A 26,978-nucleotide genomic window follows, 5' to 3' on the forward strand; every position below is an offset into this window, starting at 1 on the left:
AGAAAGAAACTTAAATCAGGACAGTTGAGAGCAGAATTTCAGAACTTACAAATTGAAATCTCAGTAATTACTCAGAAGGGCACAAAGCTATTGCATAAAATAGTCATGTGGCTTATAATGTTCAGAAATCATAAATATGTTTATTATGTACAAGACAGTCAAGTGAGTATATTTACTGATATTTAGATTCATACAATGATCTTAGGTGCATTTTAATTTCTAGTTTTAAAAAATCTGTTAATTTATTACACTTTGTAAGAGGCAGAATTTGTATTTGTATACCAGACAACTCCAACTCTAGGCTACACATCACTGTTTATATTTTCTATTCCTTGACTCCCTGTTGAACGTGAGATATCCTAGGCAAGCCAACATATTCTTAAAAACTCATTGTGATGGTCAGGAGGCCAGTTCTTATGGATTATCTTAAGTAACAGAGATGAGTGGCTAACTGGTGTCGTCTCATTTCTTCAAGACAAAGGGAAATATGAAGTCAGTGGGCATGGATGGTATACTGATTGATCCAGCGGGCTTTCAACTTGATTAGCTGCCTTTGAGGATATGAATAAGAGTAAATGGATAAGCATCTCTCCAAAATGATGCCAGATTCACCACATCTAAGCACAACTTAAGTTTTTAAGAAGGGAGACCAAGGGAAAAGGTGTCCAAATGACACAGGTATGTCCAGATAAAGGGGAGCCTCAAGGCAAGAAGTAATACCAGAAATTGATGAGAATGAGAAGACTCAGGAGTTCAGAAGACACAGGGTCATGGGGGCTGGGCAGTCCCAAGGATTGAAGTATGGATACACCGGTTTGGAAAAGCAGCATTGAGAGAACGTGTAAATGGGTGACCCGTGGTTTGTGACATTAAAGAAGGACACTATGCCCTCTTCACAGTCAAGGAAAACCCCAACCCGATGGAGAGGGACAGCCACAAAGGGGGTCAGAACTGTAGGGTCACAGTTGGAAGAATCCTCAAAGATACTATACTTTGATTCATCCTGTAACCCTATAACCCAGTAGCCATTCTGAGGTTTGTATCTGTGGTAAACATTTGGCTGATTTTTGCCTCGTCTAACATCAAACTTTAAAGTACGTTTTCTAGCATAAACTCCCAGAGTCCAGGCACTCTTCTTAGACACATCCACTTCCCAGTAATGTTTTCCTGAGAAGAAACATTTGGAGCCCAAGACACCATTATTATAACACTTAAATGGCCAAATGGGCACAGATGTCACTTGTCTGTGATCTTCTGAAAGAATAAGATTCAAATTTAGGTTTTCTGGATTAAATGTGAAGTCCGCTGCAAGGGAAAAAAGAAAGAAAAAGGTCAGGCGACAGGTACAGTGGTAGGTTGAAGGATGACGTTGTGAAAACCGAACACTGGAAAGGTTAGGGGAAAGTAGTACTGATTGATGTGGGAGATGGTCAAACAACATAAGCATGTTATATAGTTGGTGTTTTAGGGCAGGGTCTTGCTAAGTAGCCCAGGTTAGCCTTAGACCTGCAGTTCTCCTGCCTCATCTCCCTAGTGCTCGAATTATAGGCATGTACCACCATACAAAGCCTTAGAGGAACACAGTATGTGTACGTGGTAACACAGGAGACGAAGGTGATGAGACCTCACTGAACCAGGACTTGAGAAAGGTGATCAGAACACAGTGATTTGAAGATCTGCCACTTCTTACCCCAGTAGCCGCGGACAGCTGTTAGCTCTGAAACAATAAAAGATTTGGTGACTTTATTAGAAGCAAACTTTGGAAGAAGTAATACTCTCTCTAGAGGTAAGAAAGGCAACTGGTAAAGGAGAGGACCGACCAGATCCGTTACAGTGCTCCCTCAGGTACAACTGCATCCTCTTCATCACAGAGTGCTCCTCCCTGGCCGCCCTCCTCTCTTCACCTTTACTTTTCAACTGACTCCCCGATGACACAGGAGCCCTCTACGAACACTCCTCCGCTGTGCTCCCCACTCACTTCTGAACGTGCGGAGCATGTCTCTCAGATCAGGAGCTTGGAATATCTTCTTCAGTTTCTTAGAAACTGCTTTTGGCTTCTTCAATGTCCAGATCTGACTCCTAGGGATGAAGAACTAGTTCAATCTTTCCATCTCTGCCTCATTGTTGTCTCTGTAACACAACTATCCCCCTTCCACATCATTGGTGCACTTGACACCTGAGGAGCCTCAGGGAAAGCCCTGACTCTGAACAGAGACATAGGCCTCTGTGAAATGTCCCCACTTACCTGCTGTGTGACACTGGGAGTATCTATACTTCTTGAAAACACAGTTGCCTCGCCTAAATACGGGGTGAGTTTCACCTCCCTTGAAATCTCACGGAAATAATACAAATTTGGGTGAGAAGCATAGGGAAGGCTTTGCTGCCTCACTGAAGGTAGGGTGCAGATATATGAGTTCTCAAGGAAACTAAGGGCAAAGCCACAGGTCCTGGCTGTTTTGCACAGCTCTGCACAGACAGCCTGTGCGTTTGTGAGTAGTTCAAAGCCAGGATTCTAGCGGTACCCCACATTAGAGAGAACAGATTACTTAGGGGAAGAACAAAAAGCCTGAACTCCAGTGGTGGCCCACATCAGAGATAACAGATTGTAGTGGGGGAAGTTTACACAAGAAAAGTTAGGGCTTAAAATGAATGTGGGCAGCCAGACATAATGGCTCCTGTCTGCAATCCCAGCACACAGGAGGCAGAGGCAGGAGGCTCAGCAGCTCGAGGTCAACCTCATCTACTTAGCAAGTTCAAGAGCACCCTTGCCTTGGCTGCATGGAACCCTGTCTCAAAAAAAAAAAAAAAAAACAAACAAACAAAAACCAATCCCCAAATGAGCCTAGTTCTAACTTTATGTGTGTTTTAAAGGAAGCTGATGCTATCAGGTTGGCAAAAACAGATTCAAGGATAATACTTGAACATAAGAGCTTGTGAAGCTTGCCAAACAAGAGATCAATTACTGGAAACTTAGGTAAGAATTACAAATCCCAAGGTGTGTGTGTGTGTGTTTTTTAAAGTCAGTAATCGTCTATTTTCAGTGAACAAAGTAAGAATGATGAGCAGTGCCCATGACCTCTCTGAGGCATTGGTCAGGCTTTCTGTGTACAAAACACCTATGAACCAGGAGATTCAGGACTGGCAGCAGGAAGGGAGTGTGAAATAGTGAAGTTAAGTCACAGGAAAATGACTCTGAAATCTCTAATGCCCTTTGTGGCCCTAACTCTGACTTAAACTGCCACATTCACTACCATTGAGTCTAGTTCATTCTCCACAGGGATGAGACGATCAAGTCTACCTAGGACCAGCAGTTCTAGATAATGCAGCATCCAAATCCCCTTGATCTAGGAGAGATTTTTCCCACTGGCATAAAAATATTTGTAGTGTCTCCTGTTTTAGTTTGGGTTTCTATTGCTGTGATAAACACCACGACCAAAAACAACTTGGGGAGGAAAGGGTTTATTTTTTCAGCTTACATGTCCGGATCACAGTCCATCATGAGGGGAAGTCAGGGCAGGGACAGGAACTGAAGCAGAGAGCATGCGGGTGGGGTGGGGTGCTGCTTGATCCTCATGGCTCACTCAGCCTGCTTTCTTATATAATCCAGTCCCATACAATACAACCCACATCAACCATTAATCAAGAAAATGACTCCTAGGCTTTGCCTGTGGGCTAATCTAATAGGTTCATCTGCTCAATTGAGGTTCCCCTTTCTCAAATGACTCTAGCTTGTGTCAAACTGACAAAAAAAAAAAAACTAATAGGGACAACTACTAATCCATCTTTACTACACAAAAGCACCACTTGGAGTCACCCATACGCACCATTTCAAGATACCGCTCATATCCTAGGGAAAAGGAAACAAAAACACAAGTCACAAAGTGTGAGAATTAGAGCAGTATGAGTGAAATAAAGCAAAGGAGGAGGAGAAAGAATCAAGAGTAAGCTATTTTATCTTTATTTTTTCCTAGATAGCTTCTCTAAACGTGGCCCAGGACAGCGCTGAACCGTTGACCCTCCAGTTTCGCTGCTGAGGTTACAGATATTCACCATCCAAACTGGCTAAAAATATGCTTTCTTTCCTTCTCCTTTTTTAAAAGTTATATCAAAATATCAACAAAACCGGCAACCCTTAGGCTACACGTGCCAGGAAAAAAATAAAGAAGAGGTGCAATTTTCAAATGAGGAAGAAAAAAATGAGACATTGCTACTGACCTTGAAGAAATTAAAAAAGAATCATAGTGGCACATGCTTTTAATCTCAGGAGGCAGAGAAAGGAGTTGGGATATATAGTGAGACCCTGTCCCAAAATAACCAAAACAAACAAAAAAATTAGAAAAGAACCCATGGGGCCCCTGGCAGTGGGACCAGAATTTATCCTTAGTGCATGAACTGGCTTTTTGGAGCCCATTCCCTATGGGGAAGGGCTTGGTCCTGCCTCAACTTGATATGTCAGAATTTGTTGACTCCCCATGGAAGGCCTTACCATCTCTGAGGAGTAGATAGGGGATAGGGTAAGGGGGCGGTGATGGGGAGCTGGAAGAGGGGAGGGAGGGGGAATTGTAGTTGGTATGTTAAATGGAAAAAAAAATGAAAAGAACCACAGGAGCTGGGGTGTGGCTTGGAGGTAGAATTCTTACATAACAAGTGTGAGGCCCTGAATTCAATTCCCGGAGCGCACTTCCCCACCCCAGTTTGTTGTGTTATAAACACATAAATTAGAGGAGATGAACAAATTCTCAGAAGTACAGAACCAACCAATACTAACTGAAGAAGAGAGAAAAAAAAAGTATAGAATGAAAACATGTAAAAAGATTAGATTGGAGCCGGGTGGTGGCACACGCCTTTAATCCTAGAGCCAGGCAGATCTCTGTGAGTTCAAGGTCAGCCTGGTCTACAGAGTAAGTTCCAGGACAGGCTCCAAAGCTACACAGACACCCTGCCTCAAAAAAACAAACAAGAAAAAAAAAAAAAGAAAAGAAAAAAAAAAGATTAGATTGGAAGTCAGGCTTCATGCAAGGAGAGGCCAACCATGGCTTCACTTACTGAAAGTTTAAAAGAATAAATAACATCAGTATTTTTTAAATTCTTTTTTAAAAAATGTAAAATGGCTTTGTGTCATACTAAAATTGTTAAAGCATCACAAGGCTGGAGAGAGATGGCTCAGTGGCTCAGAGGATAAGAGCGGTGACTGATGCCTGCTAGGTCCTGAGTTCAATTCCCTGCTCCTCCAGAGGTTCTGAGTTCAATTCCCAGCAACCACATGGTGGCTCACAACCATCTATAATGAGATCTGGTGCCCCCTTCCAGCAAGTGGGCATACATGCAGGCAGAACACTGTATATGTAGTAAATAAATAAATCTTTTAAAAAATTGGTAGCCGGGCGGTAGTGGCGCATGTCTTTAATCCCAGCACTCGGGAGGCAGAGCCAGGCAGATCTCTGTGAGTTCGAGGCCAGCCTGGGCTACCAAGTGAGTTCCAGGAAAGGTGCAAAGCTACACAGGGAAACCCTGTCTCGAAAAATCAAAAAAAAAAAAAAAATTGTTAAAGCATCACAAGAAGAAACAAACAAAAGCATCATGGAGCTGCGGATATAGCTTGGCAGTAGAGAGCTTGGGGACAAAACTGAAAAAAGGCAGTCAAGATGTGTCAGTGGGTAGAGGTGCCTGCTGCCAAACCCGATGATCTGAGTTCAGTCCCTGGGACCCATATGGTGAAAGGGAGGCCAGACTCCCACAAGCTGTCCTTTGATCTCTACATGTGGTCATGCATACATGTGATCGTAAACACACACACACACACACACACACACACACACACACACTAAAAAAAAATGTAATTAAAATATTTAAATCCCAAAACAAATACCCGCCATCTCTCCCTCGCCCCAGGCCTGACTCTCCTCCCTCCTATCCCCTCCTTCCTTCTAATAAAGCTCTTTGTAACTCTGGTAGTCGTGGCCGTGCCCCTGACTTTTCTGCTAGTAACCAGCACCACCACCAGCACCGTTTATCATAACCATTACCATATTAATGGAATAAAGAATAAAAAAAAAATCACACAATCTCAGTGATGGTGGGGAAAAAAAGCATTTGACAAACTTCTATATACGTTGATGTAAAAACAAGAAGAAAGAGAGCATACAGGACTAGAAATAGGCAGCATCTTCAGCCTGTCAAAAATATATAAACCCACTGGCTAACACACTTAATGGCAAAAAACGGAATGGTTTCCCTTAAGACTGGAAAAAAGGCAAGAATATTGTCTTCCACGACTTCCATTCAACATTGAGTGTTATTAGCTACAGGAAGGAAAGAGGCAATGTCTCTGCACTCTGAGGCGAGGGGCTCATTCCTACCTGTAGCAGCTCTCTAGCTGACCACTGGCACCGGCGCTCCAGATCTGAGATAAGTTCCTCCACCAACTGGCTCTGCTGAGCTAGCTCAGCCTCGGCCTCTGCCAGGCTGGCAAGTATCAGCTGCTCCTCTTCCTGAAGTCTTTTCAGTTCTCTCTGTTCCTCTTCATTCAGGATTCTTCTGAGCTCATTAAAACCCGTTTGTATCCTCTGTCTCTCAGTCTGGATCTGGTACTGCAGGAATGGACAGGGGGGGAGAGAGATGTAATGAGTCTGTCAGGCTGAGGTAAGATGTCCGTATAAGCTAGTAGAACTTCAAACTTCAGGGCAGATGTAGGATAGAACAGCAGTCTGAGGGATGTTATTTTTAATTTTCTATTTTCCCTTTAATACAAGCAAACCCAAACAAAAACAAAAACCAAACAACACCCTCCTTGTTTTATCTAGGCAACCTCCAAAAATAATACAAGACTGGAATAAGGTGTAGATTGCAGACAAATATCTTGGGCACTCATGGCACCCCACATTAGCATGCCTGGTTTTGAAACCTAGAGAAGATTTTCTTTGCCTGGTGTCTTCCAGCAGAAGTGTCAGAGCCTCAGTGGAAATGAGAAGAGCAAAGACTCTTCCAGCCTTTAACATTATACAGTTTGTCTTTGCGTTCAATTCCAAATGTTTACGTGTATTTACAAGTCGGCTCCCCATCCCTCATCCCTAAAAAGGAACTTATCAGATAGCTTTGGACTTATTAAATGTCAAGGAATAAGGGGAGGGGCCTAATTGGATTAGGACCAAAGGCTAAGGTTCCTCTCAGCATCGCTCAGGAAGCATCTCCTGCCTTCCAAGAAATTCTGTCTTCTTTGATGTCAGCTTCTAATTTCTCCGCCTTCTCTTGCTCCTCCCTCAGCCTCTGGAGAGCTGTTTGGAGATTCTCCTGTGAGAAAGGAATCATATCTGTCATGCTTTCCACCTGGACAGAGAACTAACAAAGAAACCAGGTTGTTCCCAGAAAAGACCAGTTTACAGAAGACACAGAAGAAAATCTGCTGCGAATGCATTCTTTATCCCTAGAGGAGCAGAGTCATCATTTGCACACCCACCGGAGCCAGCACCTTTTTCCTCAGAGTAAGGATAGACCACACAGCAGGTGCAATCCTTTCCTCACACTGATGATCTTCCCACAACCTGTTCACAGTATTCCCCAGCAGTAGCCCCGCTGAGAGGATCGCTGAAAGCATCCTCTCACCCATGCAACCCAAGGGAAAGGTAACCCAGAAACCTCCTGCTTCTGGTCAAGAGATTGGGTGTACTGCAGGCCAAACTGTTATGTAAACGGAAAGAAAAGACATTTCTAGGCATTCCTCATGGCCTTACCTGACATTCCTTGACTGCTTCCTCCTGTAGGAAGGTGTGGTGACCATGATGCTCCTGGGAACGCTCACAAACCCAGCAAATGACCTTCCTGTCTTCCTTACAGAAGAGAAGTAGTTTCTCTCCATGGTGTATACAGAGATCTCTCTTTTTCTCAAAGTCAGGGTTCAACTTGACTTCCCTGAGTCTCTCTACAACGTCTGCCAGATGCTGATTAGCCTGTAGATTTTCAAATGAGAATCTAGTACCACACACAGGACAGCTGCTTTCTCCTCTGGGGTTGATCACTGCATTCTTTTTGTTCATGGTGATGCAGACTTGGCATACATTGTGGCCACAGCCTAACCTCAGGGGTTCTTTCAAAAGCTCTTGGCAGATGGGGCAAATGGTCTCCTTCTGTACATGCATTGGAAATGCTGAAGCCATTATACTGCTCCCCTGTTTTTTCTTGTCCTAACTTTTGAGGCTCTTCTTTCTTAAGGACTGCTGGCTGGCTAGGCAGATTATAAAAGGACAGTATATCAGTCTGAAAAGGCAACTTAAAACAGCACGGCCACTTTGTATCCTTCAAGGTGGGTGATACGACGGCAGAAAGCACTTAATTTTCAGCTGTGAATAGACAGAATCTGAAACGAGAAACCAAAAATAATTTGGTGAATGGAACAGAAATACTCCAGATGCAGAATGTAGTGGCGACACAGAAGAGTAGGAGCTGAGGTAACATGAAGAAAGAATGAGGAGCCCAGCAAACACAATAAGCACAGACCTTAGCACTGCGCAGAGGTGCAGTCTGACAACAGAAGGCCTGGAATCTGCACACACACTGGCAATGGGCAAGGCCTCTCTTTTCTTCCTAGAATTTGGCCACAAAAAACAATGTTCAAGTCACCCTGATGGAGGCCTGGCAAGTTTGAGAGTATGTTTTCCTGATTCCATCATTAAAACAAACAAACAAACAAAAGCTGGGTGGTGGTGGTGCATGCCTTTAATCCCAGCATTTGGGAGGCAGAGGCAGGCCATCTCTCTGAGTTTGAGGCCAGCCTGGTCTACAGAATGAGTTCCAGGATAGCCAAGGCTACACAGAGAAACCCTGTCTTGAGAAACCAAAAATTAAATTAAACTTTAATAATCACATATTTCAAGTCAAGATCTTACTAAGAACAAGAACAAACCAATGCCAAAATTAGTAGAAAGAAATAAGAGGTGAATTTTTTTTTTCAAGACAAGGTTTCTCTATGTAACAACCATTGCTGTCCTAGAACTCACTCTGTAGACCAAGCTGGCCTTGAACGCACAGAGATCCACCTGCCTCTGCCTCCGAGTGCTGGGATTAAAGGTGTACATCACCACCGCCCAGCCTATAGGAGCTGAAATTAATGAAATGGAAAGAATAAAAGAATAAAAAGGATCAATTAGCCGGGCGGTGGTGGCGCACGCCTTTAATCCCAGCACTCGGGAGGCAGAGCCAGGTGGATCTCTGTGAGTTCGAGGCCAGCCTGGGCTACCAAGTAAGTTCCAGGAGAGGCGCAAAGCTACACGGAGAAACCCTGTCTCGAAAAAACCAAAAAAAAAAAAAAAAAAAAAAAAAAAGGATCAATTAAACAGAGTTCTTTAAAAGGGTAAACAGGCCAAAAATATCTTAGCCAAAGGAGCAAAAAAAATGAGAGGGGGTGGAAGCATATGATCTGGACACACTGTATAAATGCACACAATTTAAAAGAACAAAATATATTATTTTTAAAAGGTAATAAAAGCTAATGAACATAAACCAGATGTTCAACCTACTGTTTATTAATACATAATAAAAAGAAAAGCTTAAAAATCACTAAGAGGCCAGGCGGTGGTGGTGCACGCCTTTAATCCCAGCACTCGGGAGGCAGAGGCAGATGGAACTCTGTAAGTTCAAGACCAGCTTAGGCTACAGAGTGAGTTCCAGGAAAGGTGCAAAGCTACACAGAGAAACCCTGTCTCGGGAAAAAAAAAATCACTAAGGGGTCTGAAGAGATGGTTCAGTAGTTAAGAGCACTTTTTGCTCTTCCAGAGGATCCAAGTTCAGTTCCCAGCACCCATAGCACCCATATAGTGACTCACAACTATCCGTAACTCATGTTCCACAGGATTTGAAACCCTCTTCCGACCTCTGAAGGTATACACACGGTATACATATTCTTTCTCTCATCCTCCTTTTTCTTTCTGTTATTTTTTTTTCATTTGTATTTTGTTTGTCTGTTTTGTTTTTCAAGTCAGGGTTTCTTTGTGTTGTCTTGGCTATCCTAGAACTAGCTTTGTAGACCAGACAGGCCTGACTCTGCCTTCCAACAGCTGGGATTGGAGGTGTGCACCACTGTTACCACCACTGCCCAGCTTAATTTGTATTTTTGAGACAGGATCTCAAGTAGCCCCAGCCAGGCCTTAAACTGGCAGGATAACTAAGGATGGCCTGGAGCTAACTTCTGATCCTCCTGCTTACACCTCCCAAGTGCTGGAATTATAGACATCCACCACAGCCCATACTTTCTCTTGAATGTGTGCTTGTTCTCTGTAATAAAACTTTCTCCAGCTCCTCACAGTGCCTCTCTCTGGATTCTCTCTCTGTTTATAGCAAGAATCCAGAGACACTAGGTAGAGGTCTCTCCTGGGCTCACTCTTTATCTTCGAGATCTCGCCAGCCTTCCTCACCAGCCATGTCCTCACAGCAGCCTCCTCCATGCCCATCTCCTATTCCTTTCTCTGCATCTCCCGTGGATGCAACATCCTCCTCTCAATTCTAAGGAAAACTGACCCATGTGAAAGCCTTCAAATTCCTCACACTCTTAGAATTCTACAGTTTCCTTACTCTGAACACTGAAAAGCTATCTTCTAAGACTGTAATTCCGAGGCATAGGCACGCAGATCTCTGAGTTTGAGGCCAGCCTGGTCTACAGAGCGAGTTCCAAGACAGTTAGGGCTGTTACACAGAGAAACTCTATCTCCCAAAACCAAAACTAAAACTGATTCCATAGCATTATTTATCTTCTTGTATAGTGTAAAATTACTTATTTTTTAAATTATTATTCCTAGGTAGAGTGTAAGCTTGCATATTTATTTCATAGTTAGTAAATATTGAACAGACACTTATTACACTTTTTAATACCAGAAATGTACTTTATTTCCATTGAAATTTTCATAAAAAATAAGTAAATACATAAATCGCGATTATCATCTGTGTTTGGCCATGATTAAACTTTGTCATGACAACAAGCATCTCCAGCCGTCAGATGCAGACTCAGAAACTCTAAAAAGTGTCGGTCTTAGACAGTGGCAGGTGTTGAACCCATCCATCAAGGTACCAAACGTCCCTATGTTAGCCTAACATGGGGAATACTCAGGGTCAACAGACAGAAAACATCTTGGCAAGAACGCGAACACCAAGGGCTCTCCTCAGCCATCGCCTAACTCTTGTTAACTAGCTCTGAGCAGGAAACATGGAACTGACATAACCTTCAGTGCAAAGACCCAAGCAGGAAGAATGAGTGACAAGCCCTAAGGCAGGTGAGGACACCAAGGTCACTTAAACAGAAGCAATCATCAAGATGGGGGTTGGGGAAGGCACAGGCTTGCAGTCCCACCTACTTATGAGGATCATGCAGGATGATGTTTGAGCCCAGAAGGCCAAGGCCAGCCTCAGCAGTGCAGTGAGATCAGTCTCAAAAATAATAAATGAATATATTAAAAAAAAATCAGTGTTGGGTAAAAACAAATAGAGTCCTAAGATTGGCGCGCCATAGGTACACAGGCTGAAAAGTGACACAGGGTTCAACTTCTTGTTCTCAAGCAGGTCAAGGGCTCGGGATGTCCGGAAGGTCACTGATAGCCCCTTAGTGGGAGCAGGAGGGGGGTAGAGGCTCTTAGTCCAAGCCCCTGAAACTACAGTAGGTAGTTTCTAGTAGGTAGAGGGGAGAGCAGGGAGAAGGATCACGGACAAGAGGGGAGGGGAAAAAAGAGGGGAGGGGAGAGAGTGCTTGAGATTCCAGACCTGTTTGCAAGGTAGACCATCACAGCTGCAGAGCAGGAGGAAATGGGAAGGGCTTGCCCTGGAGAAAGAAGGGCTCCTTTGGAAAACAAGGCCTTCCTCTTCAACGTTCAAATCGATCCCTCCCCAAACTCCTTTTCTCCCTTCACGTCACAATGGTTTCTGCGCGCTAAATCGTCTCCCCTAAGCTTCACTGAGTTCTCTCCTCCCTAGGTCTCCCTCCCTCAGCCCTGCACAGACCTTCGCACACACCTTTAGACCCTCACCGCTGGGCCCCGAAGGTGAAATCTTCCCTCCAGGCTGAAGCGCTGAGGAAAGCCAGGGGGAGGCTTTGCTCAGCGCCCGGGTTCAGCCTACCAGCGGCCCCTCCCTCTCCTGATATCGGAGAAAAGAAACTGAAACTCCAGACCAGCCCGGAGCAGGGAAGAGGAAGAAACTTCTGGGCCCAAGGGCTGGCAAAACTCTAGGCCGCCGATAGAGGGCCATGCAGCAACCTTGGTGGTCCAGGGGGAACGGAAGACTTGACCTAGAGTTGAAATTTTCAGTGGCCAAGAGGTTTTTGCTGATAGTAGCCAAGAGCTGGTAGAGGCCATGTTAAGGGAAGATTCCACTCAGTAAGAAAGCAGCCACGAACTCAGGAGAGGCAGGAGAAACCTTTATTAACCTATGAGCCGGAAATCAAACAAATGGTCCAGTGAGCTTTACAGTCTCTTACAGCCTTTACACGCCAGGCAGCAGCATCATTTCTGTCTGGGCACTCTCTGAGGGTGGTCTCTGAGTTCCTTAGCCATTAAAGGAAGTTCAGTTAGGCAGGCTTACAGGAACAGAAATCGCTGAAAGACATAGTTTGCGGCCATAACAATGCACAGGTGTTTCTGAATAACAATAGCCCTTTGGTTAGTTTGTAGCAAAAAAAATGCACAGGTGTTTCTGAAGAACAATAGCCCTTTGGTTGTGAAAACAGGATCTGCAGCAAGCCCTTTGACTACTGTGACTACTTCAAGTGTCCCTGCCCCCACACCCCCAAGACATAGTGGCTTCTTTTTCTTTCCCAGACAGGGTTTCTCTGAGTAACAGCCCTAGCTGTCCTGCTCTGTCCTTGCTCTGTCGACTGGCCTCAAACTCACAAAGATCCCCCTGCCTCTGCCTCCCGAGTGGCTGGGATTAAAGGCATGCACTGCCAATACCTGGCCACATAATGGTTTTTAACAAACAGGCACAACTCTCACTTACTTCTAGGCTAGAGTTTCTCTTAAACTACCATAGCATTATATATATATATATGTTCTCTACTCCCCCCAACCCAAGCTGGGGAAGCTGCTAAATGCAGAGACAACTCTGTATGCAAAGAATTGCCAAGTCAACCCACTCAAGAGGGAAACCATGCCTGGTACTGCAAACCTACCCAACTACTCGGTGCTAGTGAAGTCACAGATCTTGAAGGAGAACCTACAACCACTAATTTACTAAACCAGCACAATCTCGACAACAATCTCAACATTTGCCCCTCTGCCCTTGCTGTATGCGATAAGTGTACATAGATAACTGTAGTCCCTGCTGTATGGCAGGGGTGCAGTAAAGGAACCACCACGGCTGCTCCATGATTAAGGGGAAGGTTTTGACTATAGGTAAGAGATAACATGCAGAGGCATTTGGAAAGAATCCAGAACAGAAACAGACTGGACATGCCCAGGTCTGTCTTGGAGAGAAGGGAGAAGAGGAAGACAGTGGGAGAGAAAAGTGGATATGGCAAGATAGTGGTGGTGGGGGGAGCTAGTTAGAGAACAAAGGGGTATCTGGGAGTGGGGCAAGCCTGGGAAAGCAAGAGAAGGGCCAGAATGCTAGCTAGCATGAGGCCTTTGAAATGTATAAAGGGTACCTAGAATAGGGGCTGTGAGAGCATGGAGGCCAGCATGGGCTTTGATAAGCAGTCACAGGCATGTCAGTGGAGAGCCTTAAATCCCTTCTACCCGAGGCAAGGGAAATCAGTCCTTTTTGCTAGTTCTTGTTTATCACCAGCAATCCTTCTACAGTTCAGACTGAATTGGGAGAGGACTGTCATTTCTGGGTATATGAACTGCCTGAGACCTAACACCCATCCACCCCTCATCAAGGAAACTCTTTGTAGCAGATGGAGACCATCACAGACAACCACAACCAATCAAAATGCGGAGTTGTGGAGTCCAATCGCAACTGATCTACAAAGCACTCCTATACCCAAGGCTCAGGGAACATGGCCGAAGAAGGCAAGGAAAGATTGTAAGAGTCAGAGGATCAGAGGGTTGGCTGTGAGACTGTCTCCCAGTAATGTGAGCAGCTGCACCCATAAAGTCTCACCATCATGACTGCCTAAACACCAGCTGAACATGGAAGACGCAAAGAATTAGAGGTGGGGAAACGTTCTGTGTCAGGAGGAGTTCACAGGGAGACTGGAAGACAGCAAGGGAGAAGTGCCATCATCAGGCTCGACTCTGGCAGAGCTTTGGGAATGATCAGACAGAGGACTTAAAGTGGCCCTGATGTTGATACAAAGGGGCTAGGAGTTTATTCAGGAGTCATTTCTGAGTGACCTTGGCTCAGGAACACCAGTTTTGGTTGCTTCAAATACCATATTTCAGTGTGGAAGCAGTTTGATAAAATATAGTAGCAGAACAAAGAAACTAATCAGTCAATACATTTTCAAATACATTGGTGCACACAGGTGGGCGGATTAATGAAAGAGGGGAAATCTCTGCTACAGGCCTCAGATGCTACCTGATGACACTCTCAAGCCTTTTGCTTGGTTGGAAAACCAGTGTTTCTGTTTGCATTTTCCAAATGCAACAGCACAAAGACATGTGTAGAGGAGGGCAGTACATGGCTACTAACAGGGCTAAAGACGTCCACAAATAACTTGACTGTGACTTTGTAGCATTCCAATGTTGCAGAGCTCCTGGTGAGGGAAATGGAAGGTTTTTTTTTGTTTGTTTGTTTTTTTTTTTTTTTCTAGGAAGCAGGTTATTGTGTATGCACAAAGGTGTGGGAGCCCATTTTCAGATTCCTGGTGGCTTTACCCAGCAGGTCTGCATAGCAGGTCTGCAAAAAGAGGATGATTGGACCACAGGCCTGAGTGCAGGTGTCTGAGATGGTCTGAACTTAGCTGTGCTGGGGGGAGGGTTTTTGCTCCACCCCTTGGCGTTTCTATAAATACCATAGGTCAGAGACAGTAAGGGCCCGTTGTAATAGGTTCCAGGCCCTCTCGAGGCTATTCTGTATTTTCTATTTATCTCCACAGTCTAAATCCTTCTATCTAATATTTCCTGCTGCTCTCACTCAAGAAAACTCTGGGGAACTGTGGGGTTGGTGGGGAAACGCCCCACACAAAGGCGCAGTAACTACATTAGTATCCAAAGGTCAAGCTCTGAATGCAATGGGGCTACCTTTTTTCTACAGGTTTGGCTTCTGTGTCTCCATATATGGTAAGGTAGACTCTGATTGGGTATCCTAAATTATCAGGTTATGGTACTAAAGATGTGAAGAGAAGGGGGCTACTTGGGGAGCATGGCAAGGCTCCAGGTAAGCATGGCGGCCAGACCACACACAGTTTTCAGTTCTCTTTTTCTCTGGCCTCTGGAAAACCCCTAACTGCTCCCCCAAACTTGTAGCACTCACTGACATGCTCATCAATCAATCAGCCTTGCAGAGGTTCAACGGGAGGTGTAGCTTATTTTTTACTTTTGTTGACACTAAGATGTCAGACTAGAATGTTCGTTTGTTTATTGCTGTTCGTTTGTTTTTTCAAGACCGGGTTTCTCTGTGTAACAGCACTGGCTGTTCGGGAACTCACTCTGTAGTCCAGGCTAATCTCGAACTCGCCGAGATCTGCCTGGCTCTGCCTCCTGAGTGCTGGGATTAAAAGCGTGCACCATCACTGCCCAGCGCAGCAAGCTCTCTTAACTGCGGAGCCTTAATCTCTTAATTTTGTTTTGCCACTGATTTGGGGGGATGCTCAGGATGAAAGCCAGAGTCTTCCTTACACATGCCAACCTGGTCTACCTGTGAACTCTTACACCACACTTTGAGAAAACTAATTTATATTCTAAAAATGACTATGTGAAGTTGCAGGAAAAAGCCAGAATAAAATAACTGATAATATTTTGGGCCACTAGTTATGAGCTAGAACTAAAAGTTATCCAAATATTCTATTACTTAATCTCTGTAACATCCCAGAAGAATATTTTTGCATGACACAGGGGAGGGGCAGACAGAAGCCACTTGAGGCTTGATAGCTGAGTGGAGCAGCCTAGAGCCTGGACTAGACCCTCCCATACATGACCAAGCTGGTGGACAAAGTAGACTTTCAACAGCAAGTGGTTTCGGGAAAAACTGCATCTATATAGACAACGAGACGGATTTTAATCCATACCTTGCACCATTTATGAAAATTATCTCAATGAGGAGGATCATGGGGTTAATCTAAAATTATAAAATATATAAAACAAATTAAGCCGGGCAATGGTGGCTCACACCTTTAATCCCAGCACTTGGGGGTGGGGGAATACTCTTGATCTTAGATTTAAAAGACTTTTCATTCATCCTTTTCTTTTTTATTTCTTTTAGTTTTTGTTTTTCATTTTTTGAGACAGGGTCTATATAAACCTGACTCTCCTGGAACTATGTAGACCAGGCTGGTCTTGAACTCGAGGTGTGTGTTACCACACCCAACTATACTTATTTTTAGAGATACTCTTGCTCTATCGTTTGGGCCTACCTTCACACTCACGTTAGATTTTTTTTTTTTTTTATGTAAGAAATAACATCCTTTTAATATTTGATTTATCTACTTCATTTTCACAGTCACTTAACTTACTCCATAAAGAAGGTGAGAAGACTTCTGCCTCAAGATCCTTCTGGAAAAGGTTAGGGCTGAAAGCGTGTCCTAGTATGATTAAGCAAGCCTCCCTTGAGGCTTACAGAATGACTTGGGAGCTGGGTGGCAGTGGCGGCGGCGGCAGCAGCAGCAGCAGCAGCAGCAGCAGCAGCAGCAGCAGCAGCAGTGGTGGCGCACGCCTTTCATCCCAGCACTCCCGGAGGCAGCGCCAGGCGGATCTCTGTGAGTTGGAGGCCCGCCTGGGCTACAGAGTGAGTTCTAGAAAAGGCGCAAAGCTACACAGAGAAACCCTGTCTCAAAACAAAACAAAACAACAGAATGACTTTGGTATGTAGGGTCATTTTCTGGATACCTCTTAGGAGCTTTCAAGTCAATTTAAGGTTTAGAGGTGTGGACTAACTCCTTTGGCCTAGAATTTTTGCGTGAGAAAAAACGAGAAGGGGCCACTACTTGGGCTGATCTTTCTCTCTGGACTTCTGTGAGTCCTCCTGGCCCACCTGCCCACTCTTATCTCTTCAGTGCAGGTCAGATGAGGAACCTGCACCTGTCTTCTGGGATGCCATAGATGTGATATGGTCCAGAACAGACTTTGCACTAGGCTTTTTCCAGATGCCAGAGCCCTCAAGTAGAAATGTTCTCTCGGCAGCTCTCCAAACATCTGGAAGTTCATGTTTCCTGTCAGTGTTCAATTACGGCCTTTTTTGCCACACTCTTGGGGGGTCTAGAGAGATGGCTCAGTAGCAGTGTTGTGTTTTCCTCTTCAGAGGACCAGAGTTCCGTTCTCAGCACCCATGTGAGGCAGCTCACGCCTGCCTGGAACTTCAGCTCCAGAGGATCTGGTACCCCTGGCCTCCTCACTCACACAGATAAACACATGTACACATGATTAAAAATGAAATCTTCAAAACAAAGCCTCAGGGTTCAGGGGTGGGTGTGTAGATAAGTCCTTTTATGAACCGGTGCACCTTCAAGTCGCCCTTGCCACTCTGGTCCAAGGCTGTTTTTCCAGCATTTCCTAAAGGATATAAAGTTCACCTCAACAGAGTTGTCCAGTAGAAGTGTAATAGGAGCCAATGTGTAAATGAAAATTTCTAGTACCACATTTAAAAAATTGCAATGAGCCAGGTAGTGTTGGTACATGCTTTTAATCCCAGCACTTGGGAGCCAAAGAGGCAAATGGACCTCTAAATTTGATGTATCTCAGCCTGGTCTACAGAGTGAGTTCCAGGATAGCTAAGGCTACACAAAGAAACCCTGTCTCAAAAAACAAAAGTACAGTGAAAGCTTCCCATGGTGGCTCATGCCTATAACCCCAGCCGTTGGAAGGCTACAGTAGAAGACCCACCACCAGTTTTGAGGCTAGTCTGGGCCACAAACTGAGAATCCATCTTGAAATAAAAACAAACAGCTGAAATAATACGTTTTATTTAAGATTATACATCCAAAATATCATCCTCGTAAGTCAGTTGTGAGATTATTTCACATTGCTTTCATGGAAGTCCAGGGTGAGGTTACACTATTACAGTCCATCTGAGGGCACTGAAAAGCCCTTGGCTGCAGCGTCAGCTGCCAAGCTGTCTCCCTGACATCCATTTCTACCCTCACATCTATAACTTTTTCACAGCTGAGTAGGAAAGCTTGTAGCACCTCTTTAACGAAGTCACAGCAGCTCACCCATCTGAAATTTGAACCTGAGCATAAGTAGATGTTCTGGGGGTGAGATGAAGAGGCAGTATAAGATGTAAACCTAGTTACTCGGGATGCCGAGGCGAGCTTAAAGTCAGCCGGCCCTTGAGTGCAATCAAGGCCAGCCTGGGTGACTTGGTAAGACCCTGTGTCAAAAGAAAACAATAATAACAAAAAGCCAAACACACAAACTGGGGTTGTCAAGCTTGGTGCTAGAATGCCAGCCTGACATGAAAAGCCCTGAGTTCAGTTCCGAGCTCTACAGCAGAAAGGAGAGGGCCTGAAGGAGGTCAGAATACATCGCTCTGTGAAGTGGCTGACTGCTTTTCTTCCTCTTCTGAGATGCATTGGTTGATCATCATTTTCTCCATCTCAAGCGCATTTTCTGATTTGATTACTATTAAAATCTTAAGATGAGGCTGAAGGTTGAGGTAGCATTTATTTACTGTGAAAACCAAAACTATAATCTCTTCTTGAAGCCATCAAAACTATAGTGGTCAGTGGATTTTTATTATTATTGTTTTTAAATCAATGGTCGGTTTGTTTTTTTCCATTGCTATTTATCAATGGTCAGTTTGGTTTAAGCACTCAATCCCATATATACATATATAATCGCCTTGCCCATTATTACATTTTGTATAACGTGCCAGATATTGCAAGAATGCAAAATTAGAGGCAATTTTGTTTATAAAGATAGGCAAAAACCAAACCTAAGCAATACGTCAGCAAAGATAAATTAAGTATTGAATGTAACACATAATAACCGTTTCCTTAGGAATCAGTAAACAAGAGACTCAACAACAGAGACAACTCAGTGTAGCTGGCCCAGGAGCACAATAAAAGGGTCATATAATTATCCTAATGATTAAAGGAAAAAAAAAAAAAAACCTGCTGAATTCAATATTTAGTACAAAAACTCCTATCTAATTTATAGAGAATTTTTTACATTTGACCACAGACATCAATTAAAAATGTCACGAAATACTATTCTTAGCCAGGTGTTGTGAGATAGACCTATAATCAGTGTTTGGGAGCTGAGGTAGAAGAATTAAGAGCCTGTGGCCAGCCTAGGCTATTTATGGAGACCATATCTCAACACTAAAACAAAACCACAGCCAGGTATGGTGTGTGCTTGTAATCAGGACTTGGGAGGAAGCAGGAAGATCAGTTCAGGGTCATTCTTAATCACAGAGTTCAAGACTAGGCGGGGCTATAGCCCATTTCAAAACAAAACCCTTGGTGGTAATTCCAGCACTAGGGAGGCAGAGATAGGCAGATCTCCCTAAGATGGAGGCTAGCCTGGAATACAGAGCGAGGTGCAGGACAGCCAGGGCTATACAGAGAAACCCTGTCTGAAAAACAAACAACAACAAAAAGGTAACGATTAAATGATTAACAGAGAAATGTTAAAAAGTTTCCCATAAGATCTGTCAAGAGAATTCACTATAAGCAGTGGGAGGTTATCCTACATGAACACAGTGAACGGAGGCTCCCAGAGGAATCGCATGTGTTTCCAGGAACCTGCTCAGCTGTAGGCAGGGGTGTTAGACCTCAAGAGCTTGGGCGACGCAGAGTCATTGGGACTACACAGCTGCAGGGATTGAAATATGGACAAAGGGCAGTAGGAAAGTAATACTTAGAGAAGGTGTAGATGGGCAAGCCATGGTTTGTGACATTATAAAAAGAGACAGTGCCAGCCTCATAGTCTAAGAAAACCCCTACGCGGCGAGGTGGCACTGTCATGGAGAGGAGCAGGGAGGTGGAGGAGTCCTCATAGGCTCTGTACTCATGCTTATGTTGCAACCCAATCACCCAGTATCCGCTCTGGGGCTGATACCTGGAGTGGGCACTCTGCTTGCTGGGATACTGGCTGAAAGAGAACATGGATTCCACCGGGTTAGTGCATACACCCAGGATCCAAGCCGTCTTCTTGGTCACGTCCACCTCCCAGTAGTATTTTCCTGAGGAGAAGTGCTGAGAACCCAGGACACTACAATCAAAATGTTCTTCCAGACAGGAAGACTCGGACAGCTTGGCACCTACAAACCTCACCTGCCTCCGGTTTTTAGACAGGACAAGATTTAAATTAGCCGTCTGTGGATTCAGGGTCACGTCCACTGTAGGAGAAAGGACAACAGCAGCCATGAGAATGGGCACATGGGTCCCATGTCTCTGAGAGGAGAGGACAAGGGAAATGGTGGTGGGGGGGACGACTTAGAATTAGGTGGTGGAGGAGAGGTTTGGACACCTAAGACCCGAGAGAGCATGCAAGTCTGTTGGGGAGAAGCATGTGAAAGGGGTTCAGAGAGGCCATGGATTCTACTCACCCCAGTAGCTTTGGACATCTGTCAACTCTGTAATGAGACAGAAAAACATGTTAAAGGGAGCGGGCAGTCTCAGGGCTGACACCTGGGGAGGCCTGAGAATAGTGGGGAATTCAGAAGGCACGAACTAGTCACTCCATTTCCCCTTAAATAGGTGCTGCATTACCTTCAGCAAACCTGCCCCTCTGTGGCTTCTCTCATAACTGCTATTCTCCAATATCCACTCCACCCCCTGCCCTGTTTCTCCCCACTACAGTAATTCCACATCCAAACTCACCTCTAAAGACTCGCAGCATCCTTTTCAGATCTGGGGCTCGAAACAAACTTTTCAGCTTGGTGGGAAGAGCTTGGGGCTTCCTCAGGGTCCAGAACTCACTCCTAGTGAGGGCACATCTTATGAGAGCTTCTGGGGGCTGACTGTGTCCCCATCCCTCAGACCCACTGATGAACTTCAACACTCTTTCCTGAGGAAAGTCACCATTCTGCGAAGGGCCCTCCACTGGACCGGAAGATGTGGACTAGAAACCAGCTGCTCACTATCTACATACCTTGCTTCAGTAAATGTTAACTTATTAAGGCCTCATTTTGTTTCTTTTGTATCTTAAGTTCTATAAGATACAACGACTTCCCTTTTCTCTCTGTATCCTAAAGAAAGTAGGCAACTGAGAAGAACAGAAAGAATTCCAGTGGCTGCGGAGTCCTTTGCTACAGCTCAAACGGAAACAAAATGTCAGTGCCATACCAGAATGTCCACTAGGAGGCGCTGGAGACGCCCACGTTGATCAGAAACCCCGTTGCTGAGAATAAAGGAACACCTAAAGGATGGGCTTGCTTCAGAAGGGTGTGCGGGCTGAGAATTCACAGCCAGAATCCAGGTACACTGTCTAAGAGGCCTGAAGGTGCTGGATCTGTGGGCAACTTTAGATGTCACCTTGGTGGATGACTTTGTAGATTCAATGCTACTGAAGAGAACTAGTTCTGTCCCAGAGCCAAAGCCATTCTCCTCATGGCTCAGGTCTGCGTTTTCACTAGAATTGACATACAAGGAAATCTAAGCACTAAACAGCAAGACCTGGACTGGAGAGCCGGGGAGAAATGGAAAGTCACAGCTGGCATCTGAAAAGCTAATTCTCAAACCTGGGGCAATACACAGACGGTGATTTCCCTCTAAGACGCACAGCCAAGAACAATGTGTATGGAGGTAGCTGTAACCAGGGCAACCGGCATCAAAGGCAGGGAGAGAGGCTGGTGAAAAAGGAATCCAGTAACAATTCTGTCTCCAGTTCCAGTCCCCTTCCATACCAACTCTATGACCATGGATGCCAGCCTACCAATCCCTTATCTTTGAGATCTCTAGATTCACACGCAATTCAATGTACCAGACGCAATCCTACCCTGCCTGTGACTTTCCCCCTTCCCCACGGGTAATTCTAGAGGGGCAAGTCCAAGAGAATTAACTTATATTCTCACATACCTTTTTGTGACATCACTCACATCCTAGGGAGGAAAAGGACAAATTAAGTGAAGGATTACCACCTGGTGTAATGACTAACCCCCCTCCCAAAATAACAACAACAAAACCAAAACCAGTCCAGTTGATACAAAGTACAGATGAGAACTCAGAGGAAGCCAGATACCACATGCATGGTGCATGCCTGTGACCCTAGCACTTAAGAGCTTGAGGCACAAGTACCCGCGTTTGAGGCTAGCCTGGGTTACATCTCAACAGTCCGTCTCAAAACAACACACACAAAAATAAAAACCCCATCTCAGAGCAGAGTTCCTGGGGACCCATGTACAAATTTCGATAAGTTCCTTTATTTTTTTGAGTTTTGTCTTTTGGCAATGCCCAGGATCAAAACCAGGGCTTCATGGATGTTAGCTCATGCCCTAGCACTGCGCTCTCGCCTCATCCCTGTGGTTGAAATGTTATGCACATGTATTGCCTGTTATTTGCCTCACAGCACCTGACCTTGCCGAGTGATGATAGACTAACATCCACCCTTGAGATAGTCACAGGTTTTATTTTTGTTTGTTTGTTGTTTTTGGAGACACAGTTTCTCTGTGTAGCCCTGGCTGTCCTACAACTCAGTCTGTAGATCAGGCTGGCCTTGAATTCAGAGATCGCCTATCTCTGCCTCCTCACTGCTGGGACTAAAGGGATGTGCCACTGCCGTCTGGCTTTGAGACAGCCATAGGTTTTATTTTATTTTATTTATTTATTTAGGTTTTTCAAGACAGGGTTTCTCTGTGTAGTTTTTTTTTTTTTTTGATGCCTGTCCTGGATCTCGCTCTGTAGACCAGGCCTCGAACTCACAGAGATCCACCTGCCTCTGCCTCCCATGTGCTGGGATTAAAGGCGTACACCATCACTACCCAGCTATTTTATTTTATTTTTTAAAGATTGATTTGATTTATTTATTATGTACACAGTGTTCTGCCTGCAAATATGCCTACAGGCCAGAAGAGGGCACTAGATCTTATTGTAGATGGTTGTGAGCCAACATGTGGCTGCTGGGAATTGAACTCAGGACCTCTTGTAGAGCAGCCAGGGCTCTTAACCTGAGCCATGTCTCCAGGCCCAGCCATAGGTTTTAAATGTGGCTCTCTCTAAAACTTCATCCCTTAGATGATGTGCATGCACTCACACATAGGCCCAACTCCAAATACCTGTTATGTATCTGTTACTATCAGGGAATTCTACTGAAGAAAAAGCAGGGGTTAGACAGACCTCCCCCGGGGACACAGGGCAACGTTAAAGGGCTCTGGAATGCCATGTCTGGGGTGGTACTGTTGAATTCTGGTGGGAAGGGGCCAAGAATGCTGCGAAGTTCCCTACAATGTACAGAAGAGTCCTTAAAAGCTAAGGTTTATCTGTTATTAGAGCAGTCAGTTTGAGCCGGCCGGTGGTGGCACACACCTTTAATTCCAGCACTCGGGAGGCAGAGGCAGGCAGATCTCTGTGAGTTCCAGTCCAGCTTGGGCTACCAAGTGAGTTCCAGGAAAGGCGCAAAGCTACACAGAGAAACCCTGTCTCGAACCCCCCCCCCCCCCCCCCCCCACACACAAAATAAAAAGAACAGCCAGTTGTCCTGAGATTGGTAAAGCCTCCTGGAGAGCATTGAGGGATACAATAGGACTTCACAATTCCAGATAAACTTCTGGGCTACTCTTTACTAGTAATAAGTAACTCTACAGGGCTTCCCTTAGCATTTGCATCTGAACTGTTTCAGACTTTAGCAGGTGGCCTCCTCGAAGTTCAAAACAAAAGAGGTAACAGAAAGACAAAGGAATACTTTTTCTCAGAGCTGAGGATTGAACCCAGGGCCTTGTGCTCTAACACTGAGCTAAATCCCCAACCCTTTTTTTCCTTCTCATTTCCATCATGATGTTAGTCCTAGTGCCACACGAGATGGGAAATGGTTTTCTCTTTTCCTCGATTCCCAAATCTGGGGGTCCTGCCCGAGTCTCACCTGCAGCAGCTCCACTGCAGACCCCTGGCACCGGTGCTCCAGGTCTGAGATGAGATCTTTCAGTGACTGGCTCTGGTGGATCAGGTCCCCCTCAGCCTTCTCGATGATGCTCAGCCCCTTCCTCTCTTCCAATTCCAGTTTCTTCAGTTCCCTCTGCTCCTCCCTGTCCAGGATGCTCCGCAGCTGCTTAAATTCAGTCTGGATCCGGTGTCTCTCAGGCTCCACCTGATTCTTTAACACCAGGAAAGAAAAACAGGCTGCTGGCTGCAGGCCCAAGGGTTCTCCCCCGGGGGAGAGGAGGGGCAGGAAACAGGCCACACACTGCTTTCCTGGGCCTGCTGGTCTGAGAGTGGAGGGACACAGGCCTGTAGGGCCTGTTCTCAGGCCCTCAGCCTCAGGCTGCCTTATCTAGAGTTTGGAGGCACAATACTGTGATTCTTGGGTGAGTTTAGACTCCAGGAAGCTCGTGTAGCCTCTTAGGCTTCTAGGTCAGCCTTAGCTCCCAATTTTGAGCCCTGAGAGGAATTACTGGCTCACAATTAACCTACCATTTCCAGGAAGTTAGGGTGGAAATAAGATTCAGAATTCTTTCTTTTTTAGGTTTTTTTTTTTTTTTTTTTTTTTTTTTTTTTTTTTTTTTTGAGACAGGGTCTTACTATGCAGCTCTGGAGGGTGTGATACTCGCTCTGTAGACCATAGCCACCTGACTGTCCTCGTCTTCCAAGTGCTACAATTAAAGGAGTGTACCACCTTGCTTGGGAAGCCATTCCTTCTCATATAATTGCCTTAAGAACCTGGGAGGAGCTGGAGAGATGGCTCAGGTGTTAAGAGCACTTCCTGCTCTTTCAGAGGACCTGGGTTTAATTCCCAGTACCTAATGGTGGCCTACAGCTGTCTCTTTAAATCCAGTTCCCTCTTCTGGCTTCCTTAGGCACCAGGCATACATGTGGTATACAATAATATATTCAGGTGAAACACCCCACACACATAAAACAAAACAATGAAATAAAATTCAAATTAAAAAACAGCTGGGCGGTGGTGGCGCACGCCTTTAATCCCAGCACTCGGGAGGCAGAGCCAGGCGGATCTCTGTGAGTTCAAGGCCAGCCTGGACTACCAAGTGAGAGTCCCAGGAAAGGCACAAAGCTACAGAGAAACCCTGTCTCGAAAAACCAAAAAATAAAAATAAATAAAAAATAAAAATAAAAAACAAAGCAAATAAAAAACAATACAAAAACCAAAAGAGAACTGGACTGACTTTTGACGTGTTTGTTACCTAACTTCCACCTCAGTTTTCCGGCACAAGGAAAAGGGCCAGACCAGGGGAAGTTCTATGCAGAAGCAGGAGACACTGGGCAGGGAAGCCCTGGGTCCTCGGCTCCCAGGGTCACCTTCCGCTGTTGTCCCAGATCACTTTCAGGAGACTCCTACTTGCCTTCCAGGGATTCCCTCTTCTCTTGGGGATAAGAGCTTTTAGCCTCTCAGCTTCATGCTGCTCCTTCCTCAGCTTCTTCAGAGACTCCTGGAACATCTCCTGGAAGGAATAGACCAGATAGAGAGGGTCCAGCCTCAAACCGTCTTAGTACGTACACACAGAATGAACTAGGATTCGCCGACCTCAGGCTTCGAAGTGCCTTCTCTACACTGGAATGCAAACAGATTGACTAGAGAAGCAGGCAAGCAAGAAGACGAGAAAGTCTCTGCTATTGATCAGGGAGCCACCTTCTAGTTCAACCTCTAACTAAACAAGAGTTCTAGAAGGAAATTTGGGCTTCAGGTATAGTTCAGTTGGTACAGTGTTTGCCCTAGCACCCGAGAAACACTGGACACTTGTAATCACAGAACTCTGCAAATGATGGCAGTAGGACCAGAAGTTCAAGGTCATCTTTAGCTACGCAATCACTTTGAGGCAATACTGGACTACTTGGGACTTTGTCTCAAATAAGAAAACAAACCAAACCAAAACTACAAAACAATTAGATGAGAACACGAAGTAAGGTCAAGCCGTGGTCCTGTTCCCACCTGGTACTCCTGGGCCACCTCCTCCATGAGGAACGTGTGATGACCATGGTGCTCCTGAGATCGCTCACAAAGCCAGCAAATTAACTTCCCATCCTCCTTGCAGAAAAGCTGGAGTTTCTCTCCATGAACCGCACAAAGAATGACCTCCAGCTGCATTCTCCCCGGGGCCAAAACGACCTCTCTGAGCCTCTTCACTATGATGGCCAGGTGTCGATTAGGCCGGAGGTTCCCAGGCTGGTAGGCGGTCCGGCACACAGGACAGCTGCTCTTCCCTTCTGGGTTGAACACTAACTTGTCACTGTTTGCTGTGATGCAGGCCTGGCAGAAGCTGTGACCGCAGCAATCTATGCTCAGGGGTTCTGTCAGGAGCTCCAAGCAGATAGGGCAAGTGACCTCATCCCGGATGTCCACCAGAACAGCTGAAGTCATTGTAGCCACTCTCTCGGCTCCTACCTGCCCAGCTCTGACTGGTAGGAACCGTTCTTGTTTGTGGAATCCTAGGTAGAAAGCAGATGAAAAAAGCACAGGCTAAGAAAGGAGAGAGAAAAGGAACGGCACTATGCACGCTGAGTAGAGACGCCAGACACATGGGGTAACAAAGGCCTCTCCGTCCAGTTCCAACACGTTACCCTCAGCTCTCATCCAACACCAACTTCCCCTCTTATTACAACACTTACTGTGTCCTTTACCTCCTATTGGGTAGAAAGATAAACAGGGACACTGGAGAGGCCTTAGAGTTGCCCACCCAAGCATGGTTTTCAGTGTTAAAAAATAATAAACACACGACCGTTGCCAGGACTTTTGGATTTGCTGTTCCTGTTGCAAGGGGACCCTTCCTTCTGGCATCTGCACCAATGACTTCTC

At 45.2% G+C, this 26,978-nt stretch overlaps 1 protein-coding gene across 2 annotated transcripts; it reads right to left on the minus strand.

Annotated features, from left to right (window-relative positions):
• Positions 1-112: 112 nt before the first annotated feature.
• Positions 113-26,607, minus strand: Trim6 (tripartite motif containing 6). 2 transcript variants are annotated; one of them, XM_052714854.1, is made up of 14 exons: positions 26,115-26,607; positions 25,528-25,626; positions 24,093-24,323; positions 22,094-22,116; positions 20,897-20,997; positions 20,619-20,649; positions 11,128-11,164; positions 7,731-8,180; positions 7,195-7,290; positions 6,360-6,590; positions 3,825-3,847; positions 1,979-2,079; positions 1,691-1,717; positions 113-1,305 (listed from the first exon to the last, which is right to left on the minus strand). In XM_052714854.1, exons 1-14 carry the CDS (start codon positions 26,541-26,543, stop codon positions 746-748), a joined length of 2,439 nt encoding a protein of 812 aa, XP_052570814.1. In that variant the 5' UTR covers positions 26,544-26,607; the 3' UTR covers positions 113-745. The 2 variants fall into 2 exon arrangements, with proteins under 2 accessions (XP_052570814.1, XP_052570815.1); XM_052714855.1 differs by lacking the exons at positions 113-1,305; positions 1,691-1,717; positions 1,979-2,079; ... (3 more) ...; positions 7,731-8,180; positions 11,128-11,164 and adding an exon at positions 18,021-20,412 and having other exon boundaries at positions 20,623-20,649.
• Positions 26,608-26,978: the final 371 nt, after the last annotated feature.

Source organism: Peromyscus californicus, unplaced genomic scaffold (genome assembly GCF_007827085.1).
Source record: "Peromyscus californicus insignis strain IS unplaced genomic scaffold, ASM782708v3 Scaffold_4__1_contigs__length_199733344, whole genome shotgun sequence".
Taxonomy (NCBI): domain Eukaryota; kingdom Metazoa; phylum Chordata; class Mammalia; order Rodentia; family Cricetidae; genus Peromyscus; species Peromyscus californicus.